The sequence below is a fragment of the Rhea pennata genome, chromosome 4 (assembly GCF_028389875.1).
Source record: "Rhea pennata isolate bPtePen1 chromosome 4, bPtePen1.pri, whole genome shotgun sequence".
Classification (NCBI taxonomy): Eukaryota; Metazoa; Chordata; class Aves; order Rheiformes; family Rheidae; genus Rhea; species Rhea pennata.
The window spans coordinates 18,363,594-18,383,462 of record NC_084666.1 but is presented as its reverse complement, the minus strand read 5'-3'; the positions used below and the strand labels follow the sequence as shown (position 1 = coordinate 18,383,462).

At 35.4% G+C, this 19,869-nt stretch overlaps 2 protein-coding genes across 6 annotated transcripts in view; one reads left to right on the top strand and one right to left on the bottom strand.

Moving 5' to 3' along the window:
- KCNIP4 (potassium voltage-gated channel interacting protein 4) overlaps nucleotides 1-17,955 on the top strand; it is a 205,691-nt gene extending 187,736 nt beyond the window's left edge. For all 4 annotated transcript variants that reach the window (XM_062575389.1, XM_062575390.1, XM_062575391.1 and 1 more), the window contains 5 exons: nucleotides 2,052-2,122; nucleotides 8,324-8,431; nucleotides 9,576-9,680; nucleotides 9,971-10,033; nucleotides 16,385-17,955. In XM_062575389.1, coding sequence (XP_062431373.1) covers nucleotides 2,052-2,122; nucleotides 8,324-8,431; nucleotides 9,576-9,680; nucleotides 9,971-10,033; nucleotides 16,385-16,432 — 395 coding nt within the window. In that variant the 3' untranslated portion in view covers nucleotides 16,433-17,955. The remainder of the gene's footprint in view (nucleotides 1-2,051; nucleotides 2,123-8,323; nucleotides 8,432-9,575; nucleotides 9,681-9,970; nucleotides 10,034-16,384) is intronic.
- PACRGL (parkin coregulated like) overlaps nucleotides 5,726-19,869 on the bottom strand; it is a 28,888-nt gene continuing 14,744 nt past the window's right edge. Inside the window, exons 8-10 of one of the 2 annotated variants that reach the window (XR_009958393.1) lie at nucleotides 18,637-19,432; nucleotides 9,544-9,651; nucleotides 5,726-5,785 (exon numbers count right to left, since the gene is read on the bottom strand). Coding sequence is in view for 1 of the 2 variants with exons in the window: in XM_062575393.1 (XP_062431377.1) it covers nucleotides 19,376-19,432 (57 nt within the window). In the remaining variant the exon portion in view is untranslated. Of the gene's footprint in view, nucleotides 5,786-9,543; nucleotides 9,652-17,959; nucleotides 19,433-19,869 lie in introns of those variants that run through there. The other variant, XM_062575393.1, reaches the window with a different exon arrangement.

Here is a 19,869-nt window from a genome sequence, read left to right as displayed (position 1 = left end):
TCTCAGCAGCTTATAAAAAATATGACTATTAAATTCCTAAATATAAACTGAAGTTGATATATTTAAATTTTTCAGTTAAAGTGGGAATTTGTATTTTAGGTCATGCCTTCAGCAATTATACTGGTGGCTGGCTACATGCATGGATGAATGAATGTCTCAACAGTATTCCTTTTTTTTTGGAAATTCACTGAAAATAAATACATAAGTGGACACAGCCAGGGTTCAAAGGCTGCAGAGTTTGATCTTGTTACAGTTATTTCACATTATACAAAATTGACATACTGAGGTAAGATCAGAGACGTGTCTGTCTAAGGTCAGGTCTGAATCTGTGAAGTACAAAGTTCTGAGTATTAGTTTATTTGGCTTCTTCAGATTAACATGCCATTTAATTCTGACTAAGGCTATCGCTCAGTGAAATTCAAAAAAATTGTTTGGGCTGTGACAAATTCAATTTTCTGGGTTAATATGAAAGGTAAACAGTTTAGGCCCAAGAAATAAAGAAAAGGCATCTCAGTAAAGGGTATGAAAGAGAACTCTTGTTCGAGTGGAAGGGGAGAACAGGAATTAAGCAGAAAATACAATGTAAGAGATCACTACCCTGGATTTAAATAGGCGTGGCTGAAGTGTAACAGATGAAAATTAAAAGGCTGAGCAATTACTACTGTTTGGGATATAAGGTATTTTGGTTAGTTGTTACAAAAAGTTCATTTCAAAGCATTTGCTGCCCATGATGGACCAAAATACTGTTGGGAAAAGACTTCCCTTGTAATATTTGTATCCTGACTGAAGTATTGTTCTATAGCCTCAAGAAGAATCATTTTCACTTCCAGGGCAACATTCAGATTGTGATCCTCTTTGATTTTGCAGTCATGACTATGGCCAAGAAGCATGAATTTTCTTTGCCTCAGTTCTTCACCTATAAATGGGGGGCACAACACTTCTCACCTTATTAAAAGCTTATGTGGTTAATGTTAATTAACCTAAAATTAATATAAAGTGGAAGGACAAAACAACAAGTGTTATAAGTAAACAGTACCTCAGACTATATTAATTTGCATGGTTTTGAGAAACGGAAAATACACAGAGCAGAGCTGACTTCCATAACCTGAGCAGCTGGTAATTTAAATCAACGGGCAATCTCTGGAGAAGCTTTCTGTTTCCCCTGGAAATGTGTTTTTCCTGGAGCAGTTTGTGTCTCTTGGAAGTAATTTAGTGAAAATGGGAAGATTGATGTTTAGAAAAACTTATATTGGCATATTTACATTGGATGCTCTATTGTGTTTCCAAAATGAACCAATATATAAATAAGGTTGAGTCTTATTGATAACTTTGCTTAGTTGCAGCCGTTTTTTTTTTTTCCCAAAGCTTTTAAACATCTAGCTCTAATGTGATGTTCATGGAGATTAAGCCACAAACCAGCTTCAAGAATCTGCTTCTCTGCATAGGATTTTTTCTCACTTATGGGCCACCATTCATTAGTCAGGTGTGCAAAGTAAACTGCTGAAGCTGTGCAGCAGGAGCCTCAGCTGTGGCATCTCTCTGGGTGACTGCTGCACTATGTTGAGCTCCGAGGGTAGTAGGAGCTTCTGATGAGCTTATCTTCACCTTGGGTAACGCACCCTGTCTTCAGAATAAAGCAATGCAGCAGATGCACAGATGGTAGAGTCTGTTTCCTTCATTTAAAATAAATAAATGAACGCATTTTTCTTTGTTAACACATGAGATAGATAGATCTCCTATCATGGCCATTTCACTGATAAAGCAGAGTTCTCAGCACAGATTGTTTCAGAGTACAGTAACATGACTTCTTTGCCATTCTTTCAGATAATGATGATTACTATTTTGCATGCAGAAATCATGATGAAAATGAATGCAGATATTCTAGCACAGACTTTTATAACTCTCATTCCTAACACTATAGTTACATGTACACTTGCACTTATGATGTATCCTTCCTTCACCAAAAAAAAAGAAATTAAATGCAAATTGAATGAAATTAATTTTAAAAAGGTGTGCTCACTATAAACCATTCTTACTGTTTTAAATTGTAGATTCCACAACTTATGCACATTTTCTGTTTAATGCATTTGACACTGATCATAATGGATCGGTAAGTTTTGAGGTAAGTGCTACTGTTAGTTCTTTCTCTACAGTTGAATATTTTGCTACTCTTTGTAATTGAGTTGGGTTTGGGTTTTTTTTGTGTGTGGTTCACATTAAAACTTTAGCTTGTGTGGCTCAAGACTCAAATTTTTCCGATGTATTTATAAAAGCCATTATTTCTTCACAATTGTATATCCCAAACTGTAACTCAAACTATGCCACGTACGTAATATTTTTTTTATAAATCTGTTAATTCAAAAGGCAACCTAATTTATATTCAAGGTACCTAAATGAATACTTGATCTTCCTGATTGCCTCCGGTAGGGCGAGGAGGACTCTGAACTCTGGCTGATGTCAGTGAACACTATGCAGCCAAACAAGGATTGCTCATGCACACACAGCTTTCAAGAGGAGGCCCTACAAGAAAGGCTTTAAGGCAATTGTATTTAGAAGCACAGGAGTTTAAAATTCATTCTTCTTCCACTTACTTGCTCAATCTTCTTTCATAATTCTCCCTCTTCCTGCTAAAGCCGATGGCAACATGCTGGCAACACAATAAAGAAGGCAACTCCCTGCAGTAGTGCAGATGAAAGCAGGGTGTACAAGTTTCTGCAGAAAAGCTATTTATTTAAACTACAGGATTAAAAAAAAAAATCAGTTCACCTGGAAAAGGATATGCTTGCTTTGTCATGTTTTGCATTATGTTTTTTTTTATTATTATTATTAATGAATAGATAATATCCTTACAACTTGAAACCGGTTTGTTATAAAATACACCCACTTTCAATTTGCTTATACATCGTATAAATCTTTGTATGATTTACTTGAGTGAATGATGTTATGAAATTTTTAAAGCATTTTCATTGTTGTATTGATTTATTTGTTTCATTGATGTAATATAGAAGGAGAAGCCTTTGCCAAGCAAGTGCACTGTAATTACAAAATCTAAACTTCAACTGGGAATATAGCCAGAGCATTTTGGTGGGGATTATTTGGGTTTGTTTGAAAAAAAAAAACATGAACCCCCATCTGCCTATTTCTAGTCAGCTGAAATCAGTGGCCTCCATGTGAAACTACAAGCAGGAATGTAGATCTTATCCCCACCTTTTATATACCGGCTAATTCCACAAGGTATCCTTCTGCTCAAGTCTGCAGAAGCAATACTGGAAAGGTTATTTAGCATCAATTTTTGAGAAACATTTTTGCTGCTACTTTATATCATTGGAAAAGTGAGAACAAAAGGAGATATATCTTTCATGAACTATTTTATTGACATTTGAATCTCAGAAAGAAAGCCTTAAGAAAACGCAGAAGATGTAAAGCATTTTTAAGGGATTTGAATATCTGGAAGTGCAGCTCCTTATACAAAAAAAAAAAAAAAAAAAAAAAAAAAAAACAAAACAACAAAAAAAAAGCTTTGGAATAAAAGAAAATAGGTAACAAAAGAAGTTGTGTTTTGCTCAGGACCAGAAGAGATATTCTCCAGCTTACTTCTGTTCAATATCCACTCAGACAGAGTGACCCAGACTTTGATCTCATTTACACTAATTGTAATTCCAGCACAACTCAACTGCTGTCAAAAGAATCTAGCTCTGGGTCTTTGTAACATGTAGCAGCATAATACTTATAAACGGTATGACAGGGATTCTAAAATCCTGTTAAAAATGTTTGCATTTTTTTAAGTATCTAAAAGTAGCTGTGAATTGGGAAACAAGATGAAATGTGAAAAACACAATCCCATTATTTATTTTCTGCTCAATTTTTATCCTATATGCAACTGTGCCATATTCTTTCAATACCAATCTATACTACCATTTGCTCCAGCACAACACTCCTACCAGCACAAAAAGCAGAGAAAAAGGGGCTACTTTAAAAGTTTGGAGACTCATTCATCCCAAGTTACCTTCTTACCCTGCAAAGAGCAGGGTAGCCGTAAATATAATTTAATATAACTATGATCCATGAAGAAAATATTCTTTGGCTCTCTTCTATATAAAGTGGACATGGAAATGTAAATTGGTACTGGAAGAATTAAAAATATAACTTGTAGATAAGAATGGTATCTTCTGTCTGTTGCACTCTCCCTTTTCTAATTACGCTGTAGTAGCTGGAATTGTGAGAATGAAGAAAGAGATCATTTGTTCTAGCTTTTGTATCTTTTTTCTTCAGTTTTTTCAGCTATCAGCAATGAAGTGTTAGACTTCAGCATAACCTTGTATAACTTAAGCACACATCTTTGTCGGGTGAGCTTGCTTAGTAAGATTGCTATGTACTTAAAATTTTGCTCATCCCTAAATCTATATACTTTCTGGTAAGAATTGGTCTCTCTAGCCAAAGCTATTTTAGTTAGCGTAAAAATAAATATTCGCAGAAATAGCTGCTTGAACCTATCTCTGCCTGTCCTATGACTGTGTCATTTCTTCACCTGTATTTGTTTTCTTTTGAGACTAGCTCATTTCATTAGTTATGCAAAATAGTTTTGCTTTAATATGAGGGATAAACATGCTTTCTAAACAGCCAGTGACCCAGCTGTTAATGTGCCCTTTTGGCATGTTAGTGAACTGGGTTCCAGTTCTTTTTTCATCGCATAAATGTGATCCAAATGGCATTCTCTGCAGTAAACATAAAAGGATCTTGTTCATGTACTATATGAAATAAGCTAATTTTTCTAGGGATATAATTGGTCATAAGCATTTTAATCATAGCTACAGAGAGGCATTTTTCCTCTTAACAGCAGCTCCTCCAGGCTATCAAAGACCTTCATTATCTGCACCAGTGCTCCACTTTTTCTGTGGATAAATAGGCATCCAGCCCACAAATTCACTGCCTGATTCCTTTCCAAAATGCTAAGAGCTAAATCCAAAATGGCACCTACTTCTTCTGGCCTTGAACAAGATGTAAATGAACACATGATCAGGTGGATCAATTTTAAGCTTTCCTGTGGATTTAAGATAACATACTGTTAAGCTTGTCACTTAATGAAATAGTTCTCCCTAAGGACCAAGGGAGGAAGCAATCAGAAAGTCATCAACAACTTTGATTAAGTTACAGTTTAAATGACAACTTAAGAGATACTTAATCATTGTTGGGGGGGGGGAAGGAAAACAGTTAATCACAGGTTACAACCAGAAGTAGTTTAGGCTCTAGTTCAGAACTGAAATGTGTACTGAGCATACAGAGGCACCAGGCTCTAGTGCGGATGTTAAGATGCTCTGCTTTGCAACAATTTACTAAGACATCCTCTCTTCTTGTAGAATCCAAGTTAGGCACAGGAGAGTTCAGCATTTGATTGAGGTTCTCACAGATACCAACATGCTCAGCAGGAAGCTAGGGTTGGAAATGAGAAACAGTGTGGTCGGGACTAAATGGAAGTACTGTGGCACAGAATCACGTTTCTAACTGCCATCACAGACTAAACAGGGACCTGACCTAGAACCTACAAACACAAAATGATAAAAACAGAGATGTGCCTGAGCTGCAGCCAATCTCTGGAGTTTTAGATTCCTTTGTGACCCTTGATCCATGCGCTTCTCCTCTGATTAGGCGCTCCACTGAGCAGGACTGTTCCTCTCTCAATGGCCAGTCTTGACAGCCTTAGAAGATGTGCCTGAGCAGTATTGACAATCTTCCTTCATAAAGTCTTTAAAAGTAGAATCCCTCTCTCTCTCCAAGAATCAGATGCCTACAGCAGAAAGAAAAACACATCTGAGTTTATTAAATACAGTGATGGAGATTTGGTTCATGATCCTATGCTAGATGAAGGAGATTCACTGCATTGTTACTTATAAGTGTATAGATAGACTCTCTCTGTACTTGGCTGCTATTTTAAGCACTGTTGTGTTAGTATGGTGTTCTACACTGGTTTAACAGCTTAATAGCTAACATACTTAAACAGCTTCTGATGATACATTGCCTTCTACCATAGAGGGTCTCTCCTTTTTCTCTTTATGAATCTAGCCCTGAATGCCCTGTGGATTTAGCCTGCGTTCATTGAATTGGCTTTTCCATTTCTATATACTTGTATTGCTATATTCTTAAATTGTATAAAAGTAAGAAAAGTTTTTTTTTATATATATATATATATATATAAAACTTTCCTAACTGGTCTTTAGTCAACTCATCACAACTTACTACTAGCATAAATCTTTTTTAATGTTTCTGAGATGAACTGCTACACCAGGGACTTTCAGAGAACATTTGAACAGGAGCAGTTTTCCTGAACAGAACTATTTGGGATTCCCAAAGGCATTAATGCAATGTAGAATGGAGGTGACCTGCCATTGCAAAGTTTAGAGCACCCACGTGGAAGGTTTTGAGTTGTTCTGAATTTTAGAAGTATAGCATATGCAAAGTGTAGCGTCCTCAGTATGAGGACACAATGCAAAATAGTGAAGTCAAGCTTTGAGAATGCATGTATTTTAACCCTGATGATAGAAGGGTTGGCTCGTAAATGAGGATATATGTGGTGCCAGGAAGGCAGCTAACATAGGGGTGGTGCATCAGAAAAGGAAGCGAGAGAAATAAAAACAGATATAGTTTGAACATCAGAATAAATACAAAAATGTTGCTGGTGTCAAAAATAAAATTAGGGTTCTGAGATATTATTGCAGATCTATGCAGAAGGCTTCAGGAAAAGCTGTATCAAGAATATAAAACAGTGCAGAAAAATATGGTACCAAATGTAAAAAGGTAGACTGCTAATACTATAATGTGATCAGATCTGTTCTGAATTTCTTGAACATTTTAATACTAATAGCACAGTGTTAAAGAGCTGTTTGGAGATTTAACCCTGTGACCCTCAATTAGTCATTGAAATACAGACAAGATAAGCTGACTAAAACTCAAAATCCATGTATTCATTTACCCCAAAGGGCAAACGTACCAATAACAGAGACATTTATGACAGACTAAGAAAACCCAGAGCATACCACTTGAATTGTAAAAAGGCTGAAGCTGTCAGAAGAGCTATGCATACCATCAGAGGATGTGTTATCTGTGTATGCTTGGCTGTATTGGGTATATTTACTTGACTGTGGTACATTAAACTTTTGCTAGTGCTGCTAAGAAATTATATAGCCTCTGTCTTAATGCTGCTCTAAGATTTCCTGTATTTCTTTGACAACATTTTAGAAATACATATTTAAATATAAGCCCTTGCAATATTCTTGTTGATCTATCATGGGAGTGATTTCATGGGTTTACAAGCTTATCAACTAGAAGGTGGGAGAGAAGATTTAGAAAACATAAACTAATTGTTTTAAAAATACGTATCTGATGGTTAATGAATGTGCTGAGAAATGCAGAAGACGCATGATGACACATCCTAACTGATATTTTCTCCAATCTGGAAGATGCTTACTAAATGTAAATGAGGTTCATGCTGTTAAAAAGTATTAATTATGAAATAAAATCTAGTTCTAACACTGATGTAATGTGAATGTGTTAGTGCTTAGAATTCCTTGCCTGCTGGGCAAGAGCATAGTTGGACTAATCCCATTATTTATAGCTGACTATATGATAATTTGTCAGTTAATGATAACCAAAACCTAAATTTAAATAATCATCTCATTGGGGTTTTTGTCTTATTTCTATGGAATATAGAAATAGAGCACTGGACCATTAACGTGACCTGCAGATACATAATAAATACTACTTCCTATTATATTCTCAATAAAATGTTTAATTACTGTAGTATATTGTGGCACATAAGAAGTTTGACATAAGAAGGTTGACCGTGGTAGGCTGATCTAAAAGGAACTACATAGTCCATTTACAACATGCTATAAATATATCAAGAAGTTAATGTTCCTTAGTGGATAGTTCTCCAAAAATCAGTCTCCTGTGCTTAGATTAATCAAAGTTCCAGTTAAATTTTGTTCTGGACCATTACACCATGGGGAAGTGCTTTTCCCTGGCATTAAGTTCAACAGGAACTACTAATATGTGAGGCATTTCAGAGGCTAAATCCACTAACAGAAGAAAGTTATAGCTTATTTTATATAATACTACTCAATCTATTTATTATAACAGAAAGAGCATAGACTGCTGTATTTATTAAAATAACATGCAAAGCCTAGCACTTACTGTTAACTGAAAGAAATAAAAGCAATACATCTTTCAACTTTTCTGTGGTTCTGAAGAAATTATTATGCTGGATTTCTGAGTATTTATGAAAAACTGTTCAATTCCAAGCTGACCAAGATCTTTTGTTTCTATTTAGGATTTTGTTATGGGTCTCTCAATTTTACTCCGAGGGACAGTACAGGAGAAACTGAACTGGGCTTTCAATTTGTATGATATAAATAAGGATGGATATATAACTAAAGAGGTAAAGTCTACTTTTTACACTAATCACTGAAATGACATAAGGTGGTGTATGTTAGTCCTGCTTTCAAAGAAAAAATGATTTCAGAAGAACGCTTGTCAAAATTATGAAGTTAATAGTAGATAATATATTTTCCCAACAGACTAAACATGTTAAAAAATAACTAATTTTCTAATTTTAAAGGCGTATACGAAAATTGAACACAGAAAACCATCCTAAAATTGTAAAAGTCCACAATTCTTAAGATATTGAAACATTTAGCATCAATTTATATGTATATGAACATACAGTCACTTTGGAAAAAGTAGGTTGATGATAGGATATTTGAATGAAAGAACATAAATGGTCCTTAATGGTTACTTATGTTTTGAATCTACTCCTAAAATTGTTACCTGATGTAAAACATATATAAAAAGATTCCTAAATCCTTTACTTTGCAAGGATATAAAAACACACCTAACAAATGAGTGACCTCCTAGAAATATATGATTTTTCAAAAATTAGGTCCTTTTAGATATAAAGGTTAATTTTGAATTTTTAGAAAGACATTTTATGACTATTACAGAAGGGCCACCTATAGAATAGTTTCTCTGCATACTTACAGAATACTCATATTTATAATCATGCTTGTAGTTTTCACAGGCAACTCTATTAACAAAATTCAAAGCTTTTGATAAAGAAAAGGAGGTCTGTGTGTGTGCATGTGTGTTGCATGTGCGTGCTGCATGTGTGTTTTCTCTATGGAAACTCAGGCAGAAGAAGGTAATGTGTTTTAACTATTCAACTGCTGTTACAGGACTTTTCCTCTTTATTTTTACTTAATAGATCTTGAGAGATTCTTTCCACAATCAATATATTTGTACAAATTCTAAATCATTTAAGATCAGAAACATACATCTGCATTTATTTAACAAGTTTATCTTTTTAATCTCAACAACAGAAACTATGAAAGATGATATAATATGTTTAGAATTTCTAAGAAGGTAGCAGGTAGTTCATTCTTGAAGCTGTTCAATCAAAGATTTACAGAGGCACATTCTCAAAATTTTGCTGTAAAATGCAAATGCTAAAAATTACCTGTCCTATGTCAAAGTAATAGCTACAATGCACCTTACCTTACACAGGCACGTTTCTTTTTTCTCTTCAGGAAATGCTTGATATCATGAAAGCAATATACGATATGATGGGGAAATGCACTTATCCTGTTCTCAAGGAGGATGCACCTAGACAACATGTGGAAACATTTTTCCAGGTGAGTCAGACAGGAAACTAAGAAGAATGTTCTGTTAGCAAGTTTGGAAAGGTTTTTATTGTTCTACATATTGTTGTTGTTACCCTTTTTCTTCTATGTGCTTCCATCCCAACTCACTTGTTTCTCTGATCTGCTCATTACTCCTTGCCTTTCCTTAAGCACCTTATATCACTTACTACTTCTTTACAGTACTTTGGCTCAGCTGTTCCCTAGGATTACAAAAAACTGGAAAAAAATTGTTTTATGTTGGATTTCAGGACGATAAACATATGTTTATTCTTTCTGAACAGAAAATGGACAAAAACAAAGATGGAGTAGTTACCATAGATGAATTCATTGAGAGCTGCCAAAAAGTAAGTACCTAGTGATAAGGATTCAGCCCACAGCTGGCTAAAGATATCATAGTGATATATGGTTGATTTTTGGAGTGAGACTAATGGTAATACTAACACCAGTGATGATATTTTCCTAAGGTACAGTATATGTGTGCATCACTACACAAGAACACGAAACAATGAGAATAAATTCATGGCTTGCATGTGTAGAACAGATGTTATATACAAGCTGTTCATTGATTATAATTAGAATACTGTATCTGCAGCTATCTTCTTTGAGTAAAACTGTGTTTTATATGTAGATAACAGTAAACTGTTTCTTTACATTCAGCTAAATACTTATTTCTATCCTCTGCTCATGCTGGAGAACATATTTCTGTTACAACTGGCACAGATTCACACTAAAAGTAATATTATTTGAAAATTTATCATCTATAGGGTTGTTCCTCAGACTGTGAGTCATGACCTAAGGCCAAAAGGCCTTAAAAAGGGAAGATTGCAAGGAGCTCCCCAAGGGTTAGATGGCAGGAGTTAATGGCAGGCAGGTTTTTTTCAAGGCAGGGGAGCAAGAACTGATTGTAATTATTAGTTACAAGTGTTTACACTACCCAGGTGGCTGTTCATTTCCTTCAAGTGCTGAAAGCAGCTCATTGCCTCTTGAGCCAGGAAAGAGAATAAACTACTACAGCAGGAATTATGGCCAGTTTTCACTCCTCTGACCTTCAGGAATTGGCTTGGGCTGAGACCAGGAGATGACATGAGGAAAGATAAGTTGAATTTTCAAAAATTTACGGAACTATGGTTAATTTGGCAATTAAAAGAAAGGCAAGAAAAAGAAACAGGGCATAATACAAAGTAGCGATGATTTATCTTTGGCATGGTAAGAAATTTTAACATACTGTAAGGTGTCACATTAGATCTAGTGATAAGACAGGCTTGGGGTTGATTATATTATGCAAATTGATAAGGCAAAATAAAACCAACACTATTTGTTACAGTGAGAAATTTAATAAGTTACTGTAGTTTACAGCCTTGTCTAGGCTGATTCTGATTAATATGAAGCTAAAAGAGAGAATAGACTATGCATATTGCTGCCTAGCCCCTACTGAAAAGAGCAGTAGACAAGAGACAGGGAAGAACAAGAGTAGCAAGATAAATTCAGCTAGTCCATGATAGATTTCCAACCATTTCAAATATGGAAAGCTGAATAGGAAACAGAAAAGACTCTCTGTAACTGGTCTATTTTTATATGCCTCTGTAGTTATGCCTTAGGATTGCCCTCATGATTTAAAAACAAGACTCAAAGGCGTCACAACAACACAGCAACCAATTCTCTGATAAATTCTAATCTGATGACTTTTGGGTATGAAAGAAAGCAAATGTTTCTTCTAACTAACTGGCTGTTCTGTATATCCTTAGCAATGGATATGGGGAGATGTCTTGTATGTCAGCAGTGCTATATTGCATTGACTGTGGTTCTAGTTTGTCATTCTCATTTGATATGAATGAAAGGCATTGGCTCTGCCAAAGCAGCATGCTCACCAGAAACAGATGACACTCATTTCTGTTTTCCCAGCTGAGGTCTGCAGAGTTCTGGGAATTAAATGAAAAATTAATCTGAATACACTAGCAATGATGGTGATGACCAGAGCAATTATTTTTTCAAGAAAATTAGTATCTTCAGTAAGGAATTTTCTCCTTTTCCAGTGTGATTCACAGCTTCTAACTTGTTAGAAGGTCTCTCATTTGGCTCTTCTAAGTATTCAGAATGCATGTGTGAGAGATGCTCTCTAAATCTCTATATGACAAAGATGCTCCTCTCTCATCTTAGTGAATGGGTCACCTTGCCACTTACTTTATATCTTCACTTGTTCTTAACTTCAAAGTGGCAGTATATTTTGAAACAAAAAATATCTTGCTGCCTAAATATTTTGTCTCTTTCTACTAAGTTCTCCTCTTATAGTAAGAGTTCTGAGCAACAAAGTGCATAATTCCTGTTTATATCTTGATTTGGTTTCAGAAACCAGACCTGGGCTCAACTTGAGGCCTTCAAGAAATTTGATTCAGAAGGTGTGCTCTGTTAATGTGGCTTCAGCCTTTTCAAGATTATGCTTCTCACAAAGGATGCAGTAGCCTTTTCCTTTTAAAACATAACTGTAGGAAGGGAAAACTCATTCCTAGCAGGAACAAGACTGATCTAAAAAGATAACCTTCAGGTTCCATTCTTTTCTCAGCATGCGGAAATCCACATCCAAATATGTCATCTTCCATTAGTATTTAATGGTTAAAGCAATAATGAAGTGATCTCTCCCATAGTATATTTGCTTTTCTTTTAAGCCTGCCATGCAGTATTTCCATAGGCTGTTAGTGTGCTCTTGTGTTATGACAAACAGTGGATGACATTACTGATCTTCGTTCAATATCTCTTCCAAGCTGCAAAGTTCTCTTTTATTTAGATTTTTCCCTTAAGGAAACAAACCATTCCACATCTTTAATCATCCTTGGCAAACTCTCAGTATCATTGTTGGTTCTACTATTATTATTATTTGTTTTTTGGAGATAGTCTTCAGAACTCAGATATTCAGGACATGGGCACAGCATGCATGTTGCTCTCTGCTTTGACAGTTATGGTGTTTCCTTCCTCAATGAACCTTCCTTTGGTATTAAGGCTGAAAATCACAGGAAGTTTGCTCAAAACCTTCCCTGCCATTCTGCATGACATATGACATCAAATCGTGGAATGGAAATGCCCACTCATGAATATAGCATATGAATATGGCATATGGAATATGAATTAGAGCTGCATTTGATGTACATGAAAATTTCCCAAAGGCATACAGAGGGTATGTTCACCAGCCCCTAGCTCCTAGTCCATGTTAGATTCAAAACAGTGCCAAGAGACAAGCACCACCCAAAAAAACCCCAAACAAAAAGCCACCCTTAGCCCAATGCTAAAGTGGAGATCCCCGCCAGTCTGAATATTGTAATAGACTAGAATCTTGCTCTGCCAGCTAAGGGCTATGAGACCGTTTTCTTTGAATGCTCTGTCATGCAAATCTTGTCAGCCTCTGAGAATAGTAATCCCTCTATTTGCATTTGGAAGTCAAGTTAGTTGGTCTTAGAAGTGTGTCCTTTTCATTAATGTTTCATGACACTTAAGGCCATAGCCTCTTGGCCAAGGGGCTATACTTACTCTAGGGGTGAGGGGGGAATGCAGAAGCTCTTCTCTGATTGGGTATAAGTACCTGTCTGTGCCCTACGTACATAAATGAGGCCAGTAAAGCTGTGAGTAGTGTGTGTGACAGTTCCTCTGCTCGCCCTCTTCTCTTACAATGCCCCCGCAGAGCTCTGTGCTTGAATGTCAGCCTGCTTTCCAGACCTGCTCTCAGAGAGCAGAAGAGGGGATTATCTGGCCCCAGGTATACTAGACTGAGTCTTAGAGAGTGGCTTCTATCAGATCAGTCTTGCTTTGTTACCTGTAGGTTACCAAGTAACAGGCACAGGTCTTGAGAAACAGCAGGGTATGTGGCTAACACAAGGCTGAGGACCTACCTAGTTCCTTACTTGCCTCCTTTCTCTGTCTCCTTTTGCTGCTTTACTGCTGACAGAGAAGGACCCAACTAAGGTGTTGCCACTTACCATCTAAAGCAGTATCATGGGAAACAGAATACAGGAGTAAGACATCCTTGGTGCGTAAGTGAATACTAGGGTGAATAACTAGAAGGTACTTCTGACAAAAAGTGCATGACAAAAAGCCTTCTGGGCTAGATGTTTTCTGCAGAAATAACCTGTTCCATAGACAGTGCTGATGGGTCTGGGCTAGTCTGAATAAAGCAAAGAAGCCCTTATCAGCCAGCCTTCAGTGAAGGGTGTGTGTGGGGGGGGGGGGGGGGGGCAAAAATGAAAAAAAATTCCTCAAAGTTGGCTTGAAGTTAAGCTAGATCTGGTAAAGCTCATTGTTTGGTTCTGTGCCACACATGGAACATGCAAACATCTTCTAACTTATTGAGTTAGGTATGATTAAACAATTCTATTATGCAAATCCATTTAGAAAAAATTACTGAAAAAGAGGCAGATGATAAGATGCACATCTCTCAGTTCTTTGCTAAGTGTAAATCAAGCTTTTTGCCTTTGAAGATGAAGCAACAGATACTAAAAGCTACCACGTTTCAACTATTATGACAAGTTTGTCTTCTTGAGAAGACGCTTCCCATCTGACTTCTTCTAAATGCCCATCCTTTAGTGCTCTGTATGGAAGCAGCAGACTTCAGATAAATAGAGCTTATTTTAGAAAACTGCTAGTTTTGTTAGTGATAATACATACACTGGAAAATGGGTAGGAAGTGTCAAAACACTGTTTCTAAATGATGCGCATGTTGTCTGCATTGCATATTTGCTGAACTTAGTTGGCAATGTATAGAACAAAACATTTGTAAATAATTAAATGGCACTGCAGTCAGAGTTGCCTTTACAGTCTGTTCAATTCGTAAGTCACAAAATATCACCATCTGCAGGGAAAGTGCAAGTTCTTTCAGTATCACCAAACAGAATAGTTGGCTCAAAACTGTCACTATTTGTGCCATGTATCTTAAGGAGTAATTAGAATTTGGGGGTTTTTATGTTTGAAATAATAGTTCAGGAAAAGCTGTGGTTAAGAAGTTGAGAAGGCTTACATAGGTCAGAAGAAATCTATGCAGCTGCAATTTCAGCAACAGAAACATTTGCTTCCTAGAATAGTATGAACCCTTGTCTGTAAAATAAAGGTGGAAGCTTGGTAAACCCTTAATGGAAGTAGTCTATGCTAGTTTTTGCTACTAAAAGAAAGAAGAGAGTCAACATCTACATCACTAGTGCTAGCTGTTTTTTTAAGCACCTGCCAGTTTTCTTCAGTACGTTAAGTTTCGATTCTAGTTAAATCACACATTTTAACCTTGCATCTATCAGTGATCTGCAATGATCAATGTATCAATGTTTCAAAACAATGCACTGGGGAAACTTCTTTTAATTTCCAATAATTTGGTAAAGTAAATTTCCCACATGAATTGCTTAATCATTAAGTAATTAATGCTTAAGCATTAATCTATATAATTTTCTTCTAAATCAGATATTGTCTTGGTAAGTTTATCCACACAAAATAGCAGATCACTGGCATCACTTATGACGACAGGTGGAATCAAAGCTAATTGAAATCAAGAAATGTACTTGGAGTTGTCATTTTTCTAGAAAGCAAATCAGCAGCTTGACTGAACAGTGAATTATTTAACTGTAGGTTAATACTGATCATGTGTTACTGAAACAGTAAAGTACAGGCCTACATAACTTCCTGTCAGTAGTAGAAAATAATACTGTGGGATAATCTTTATTTGAATGCTGGTTTGTTTGTTTTTTTTTTTTCCTGCACCTCTTTCGTGAAACTTACTAAAATACACTATCCAAGTCAGTCTTACTTATTTACTAGATTTAAAGGTAACTCAGTCCTCCCAAAAGTACTAAGTGGTGTGCAGTCAAATAAAAAAAGAGGATCATTCAGTGGAGGTCAGCATTACTAAACAAGCATGTAATCTGCTCTTGAACGCAACTGTTCTGTTGATCCAGAAGTGTTGCTATACGTGGGCTACTTCCGGACTGCAGTGCTGAGTTATTTACTGAGAGGAACAGCATAACTTTGAAGTAGGTTTTGTTACCTATCTAATGCAAAGCAATCAGAAAACAGAAATAGTATCAGAAAACTGTCAACATCTTTCAGAGGGAACACAAAGAAAATCTAAGCTGAAGAGCCAGAGTGTTGCGGTGATATTTGGAGAATTAACTGATTCTTTGATTTATACAAAGATGCATGTTTAAACCTATTTTATTTTAAAATCATCCCTAGTTACTTGATAGGATGCTCTGGAAAGGCAAAAAGGCTTACATATACTAAGATTTCATATACTATACAGTTTGATATACTATGTATTATGTAACAAGTCCTGATTCACACCTTAGACAAAACGCTATTTTTATTTTATATATATATATATATATATAGTCTATACTATATAGACAGTAAATGTTGCCAATATTGACAATAAATGAATAATTGTTTTATGTTATACTGGATATAAATTTATAATCTCCAAAATACTGCACTTAATTTGCTTAGCACTCTAATGCAATCTTGACAGATTTGTTTTGGGTTTAATTAACACCTACAAATATCTCTTTAAGTGTAGATCAATTAATGGCCTTCTCTATCAGTTTCTCCAAACAAGCTGAGAAATAGATGTTGTCCTTAATTAAAATACAGTTCGTTCTACCCAACTTCACTAGATATTTGCTAGCAACATTTTTAGTAGCATATGATTTTTACTTTTTTTTTTTTTCCTCCAGGATGAGAATATAATGCGTTCCATGCAGCTCTTTGAAAATGTGATTTAACGAAGATGTTACTAGCTCAGCAACTAATGGACAAATAAGAGCTATTTTGCGACATCACCTAAAAGATGGAGTTCCCATGTTTATCATAAATAAAATTACTCAGCTTTACACTGAGATATGTATTATGCAAATAAGCCCCCCCCCTTTTTTTTTATGATGAAGCCCCCCACTAAAACTTTCCAACTGTTAAAATTATATAAATTATCACTTTAACAGTGGCTACTTAGTTGAACATGATTGTTATAAAATTTCAGCTATCTGCTCCAAAGCCAGACAAAATAGGACCTGACATTATACAGCTTTATTATTATTCCAGCCCCTAGATGAAACAAATACCATCACAAGGAGATTAAAAACTGCTAGTTTTGCTACTCATTTGTACTGGATTCAGCTCCAGGTGTTTGACTGTATTTCTTAAATGTTAGCTGCTAATTTATACAGAGGCATTGCTATGTATTTTCTTTTCACATTTGTATGATATAGTCCTCATTTTTTTTTGAATAATACTTTAACTCAAAGTGCTATAATCAATGTGCAATGCACATCTTCCTGAAATGGCCTTCCACCTTTGACTTGCTTCTCTCCTCTTACATAAATAAATAAATAAATAAACAAACAAACAAACAAAAACTTGCCTCCACACAACAAATAAAACAGCTGTTATGAGAGGAAGAACCACTTTATAACAAAAAAATGCTGGTAAACTTTCATCACTTGTGTCTAGCTAATAAATCTGCATTCAATTTTTTATGACATGTATATCAGGAGTCTGATATACTGTATTTCTAATTCTTGTTGAATGTGTCAGTTCTCTGCTTAAAATTAAGGATCTTCTGAGTTGACTCTTCTCAAGAAGAAAAGAAAATCTGACTGGATTCCAGAATTGTTTTCATAAGTATGTGTCTTACAGCTTTTAATGAAGAAAAAAGTAAAAAGTTCTTTTGAAGCTTGCATTCTACTGTTAAGTACTCAGGATGAGTATCAGTACATAGTAACATCATTAATAATGGATGCTAAACAGGCTAACATCTGTTTCATCTTTAATTATTAGAAAGAAGCAGAAAGAAAGGGAAATTGCATTTTTTAGGATCATTATATTGTTATGATTAGAACTATGTTAATTCTGAATCTAGAAAAATAAAAAAAAATCTGAAATATACAACACTTTCTGCCCTCCACATTTCATTTTTATGATTTACTGACCAGAGATTTTATATGCTAATATTCAAAAATATGTAAAATGCTATCAGAGATAGACCAATCTTCATTGTGACATTGCTGCAGAAGATGTGAAAGGGGATTAAAGAAGTAGAAAGAATGCTACAAACATTTTTTTGCAAAAATAAATCAGGTATCTATTCTGGTGTAGAGATTGGATGTTAAGAGGCATGTTGAACACTGCTCTGCTATCACCAGTGTAGAATAAGAGTAGTACAATACATGTACACCTGAAATTTGCTGTCGTGTGTTTGTGTAAACTAAATGTGCATATTTTGTAAAAAATAAATAAATATAAAAATCAAGGAGAATAGTTGCTTTTTTGTACTGTTAAAATAGTTGCATTTCTTCAGATTTAACATTTTTAATAACAAAATTGATTTAGTTTTAAAAACTTAAATACGTGTACTTGCATCTTAACTAATCTTAGTACCATTCCATTAAATTTAATATAACCACCCAGTGGTAATTTTCCAACTGTTCTACAAATGTTTTCACATGACCAAGGTATTTTTTTAACTCCCTATGCAACACCATCTTTTGATGACTTTTTTAAAAACACCACCACTATCATTTTCAACAACTTACATTTGTTTCCAGAATTTTAATATGCCTCAGGAAAAAGATGCTATGGCAAATTTTATTACTTACTTCAGTCAGCTCTCCCTCATGGGGTAACTTGGAACAATATCGAATCCGCATAGTATTTATTACAGGACCTATTGGGAAGTATTTTGCAATCAAACTCCAGTATGCTCATAAACAAATGCTGCATCCTACAGGGCTTGACTGCCAGGTAAGTTGGCTTCTGCAGTCTTTTTGTCTTTAGCACATGTTTCCCCACAGCTTCCACATTTCAAAGCTTTTTAGCTTTTCCAAGGCTAATTCACAAGCTAGTCCCAAGCACATCTGCAGCATTACAGAACTGAATGCAAGGGGGGGTATGGCACTGAAAAAAAATAAAAGTTCCCTTTGCTTATACTTACCTCACTGGAATGAATTAGTCCAGCAACACCTAGGCCGCACCTACATGGAGTAACCTGATGCCTTGATGCCTCTGTACTGTGTTTGTATTGTCTCCCCAGCAATACGAACACTGTGCTGAGAACACTGCTGCACTGAGCAGGCTCAATTCTGCAGTGTTTGCTGCCTGTTTGGTACCTTGAGCTTCACATCTGTAAAAGCTGACTCTGCAAAAGTCGAGCTGAGTTCTCACAGATCTACATCTATCCTGATGAATCCAAACTGGGGTCATCTGTGTCTGCAGCACAAATAGCAGTTAGATGTTTCAAATATAAATATATACATTTAATTTAACACTAGATTTGCTACTATTTAAGTAGTTACAGTCAAATTATTTTACATCACACAAACATATAAAACATTTTAAGCACTGCAGAGTTATTAAAGGCAATTTAGTTTACAACAAAATACAAATCAATATTGACTACATTTTTGAAAAAAGAGCCAATTAGTCAATGGCATTGTAAGCACAGAAGTGCACAAATAAATACCAGCCAACATAGAGATAATTATTTTAAATGGTCTTTCATAATTACATTTTCACAAACTGATGCGACTGTTCCCACTCTCCATCATCATACACTAACCACAGCCCTACTGAAGTAAGAGAATATATGATACCCCAAATACACATCAGTGGTGTTCACAGGCAGTTTTTCTCCAAGCTTCACCTTGCAGTGCAAATCATTGCAGATTTCTTGTTCAAGAGGAGATAGAACAATAGGTGGGAATTTTCAATTTGATGATAGCAACAGTTGCCTGGTGATGAAAATAAAATAAAATTTAAAAAAAAAAAAACAAGGGACACTAGTGCTACATATAAGACACTATTCATATAGTGTACAGAATTACAACTTCCACTTACTTATTTAGTTTGCTTATTCCACTTTGCTATTATTAAATGAAGCAGTAGAAAACAAAAACATTAATATTTACCGAGAAATTTTTTGTAAAAAGGGATCATAACAATGAATTGAGAAATAAAGCATCATGATCAGGAAAGATGACTAGCAGAGGACAGTAAACATCCAAAGGAAAAAAGCTATGTAAACTCATATTTAAAACTGAGTATAAATACAGCCATGAGATAAGAAGGATTTTAAATACAGGAATGGTATGCTGGAAGGGACTTACTTACTACATATGTAGTAATCATAAACATGATTCATTTAAAATAATGGATACTTGATAAATTC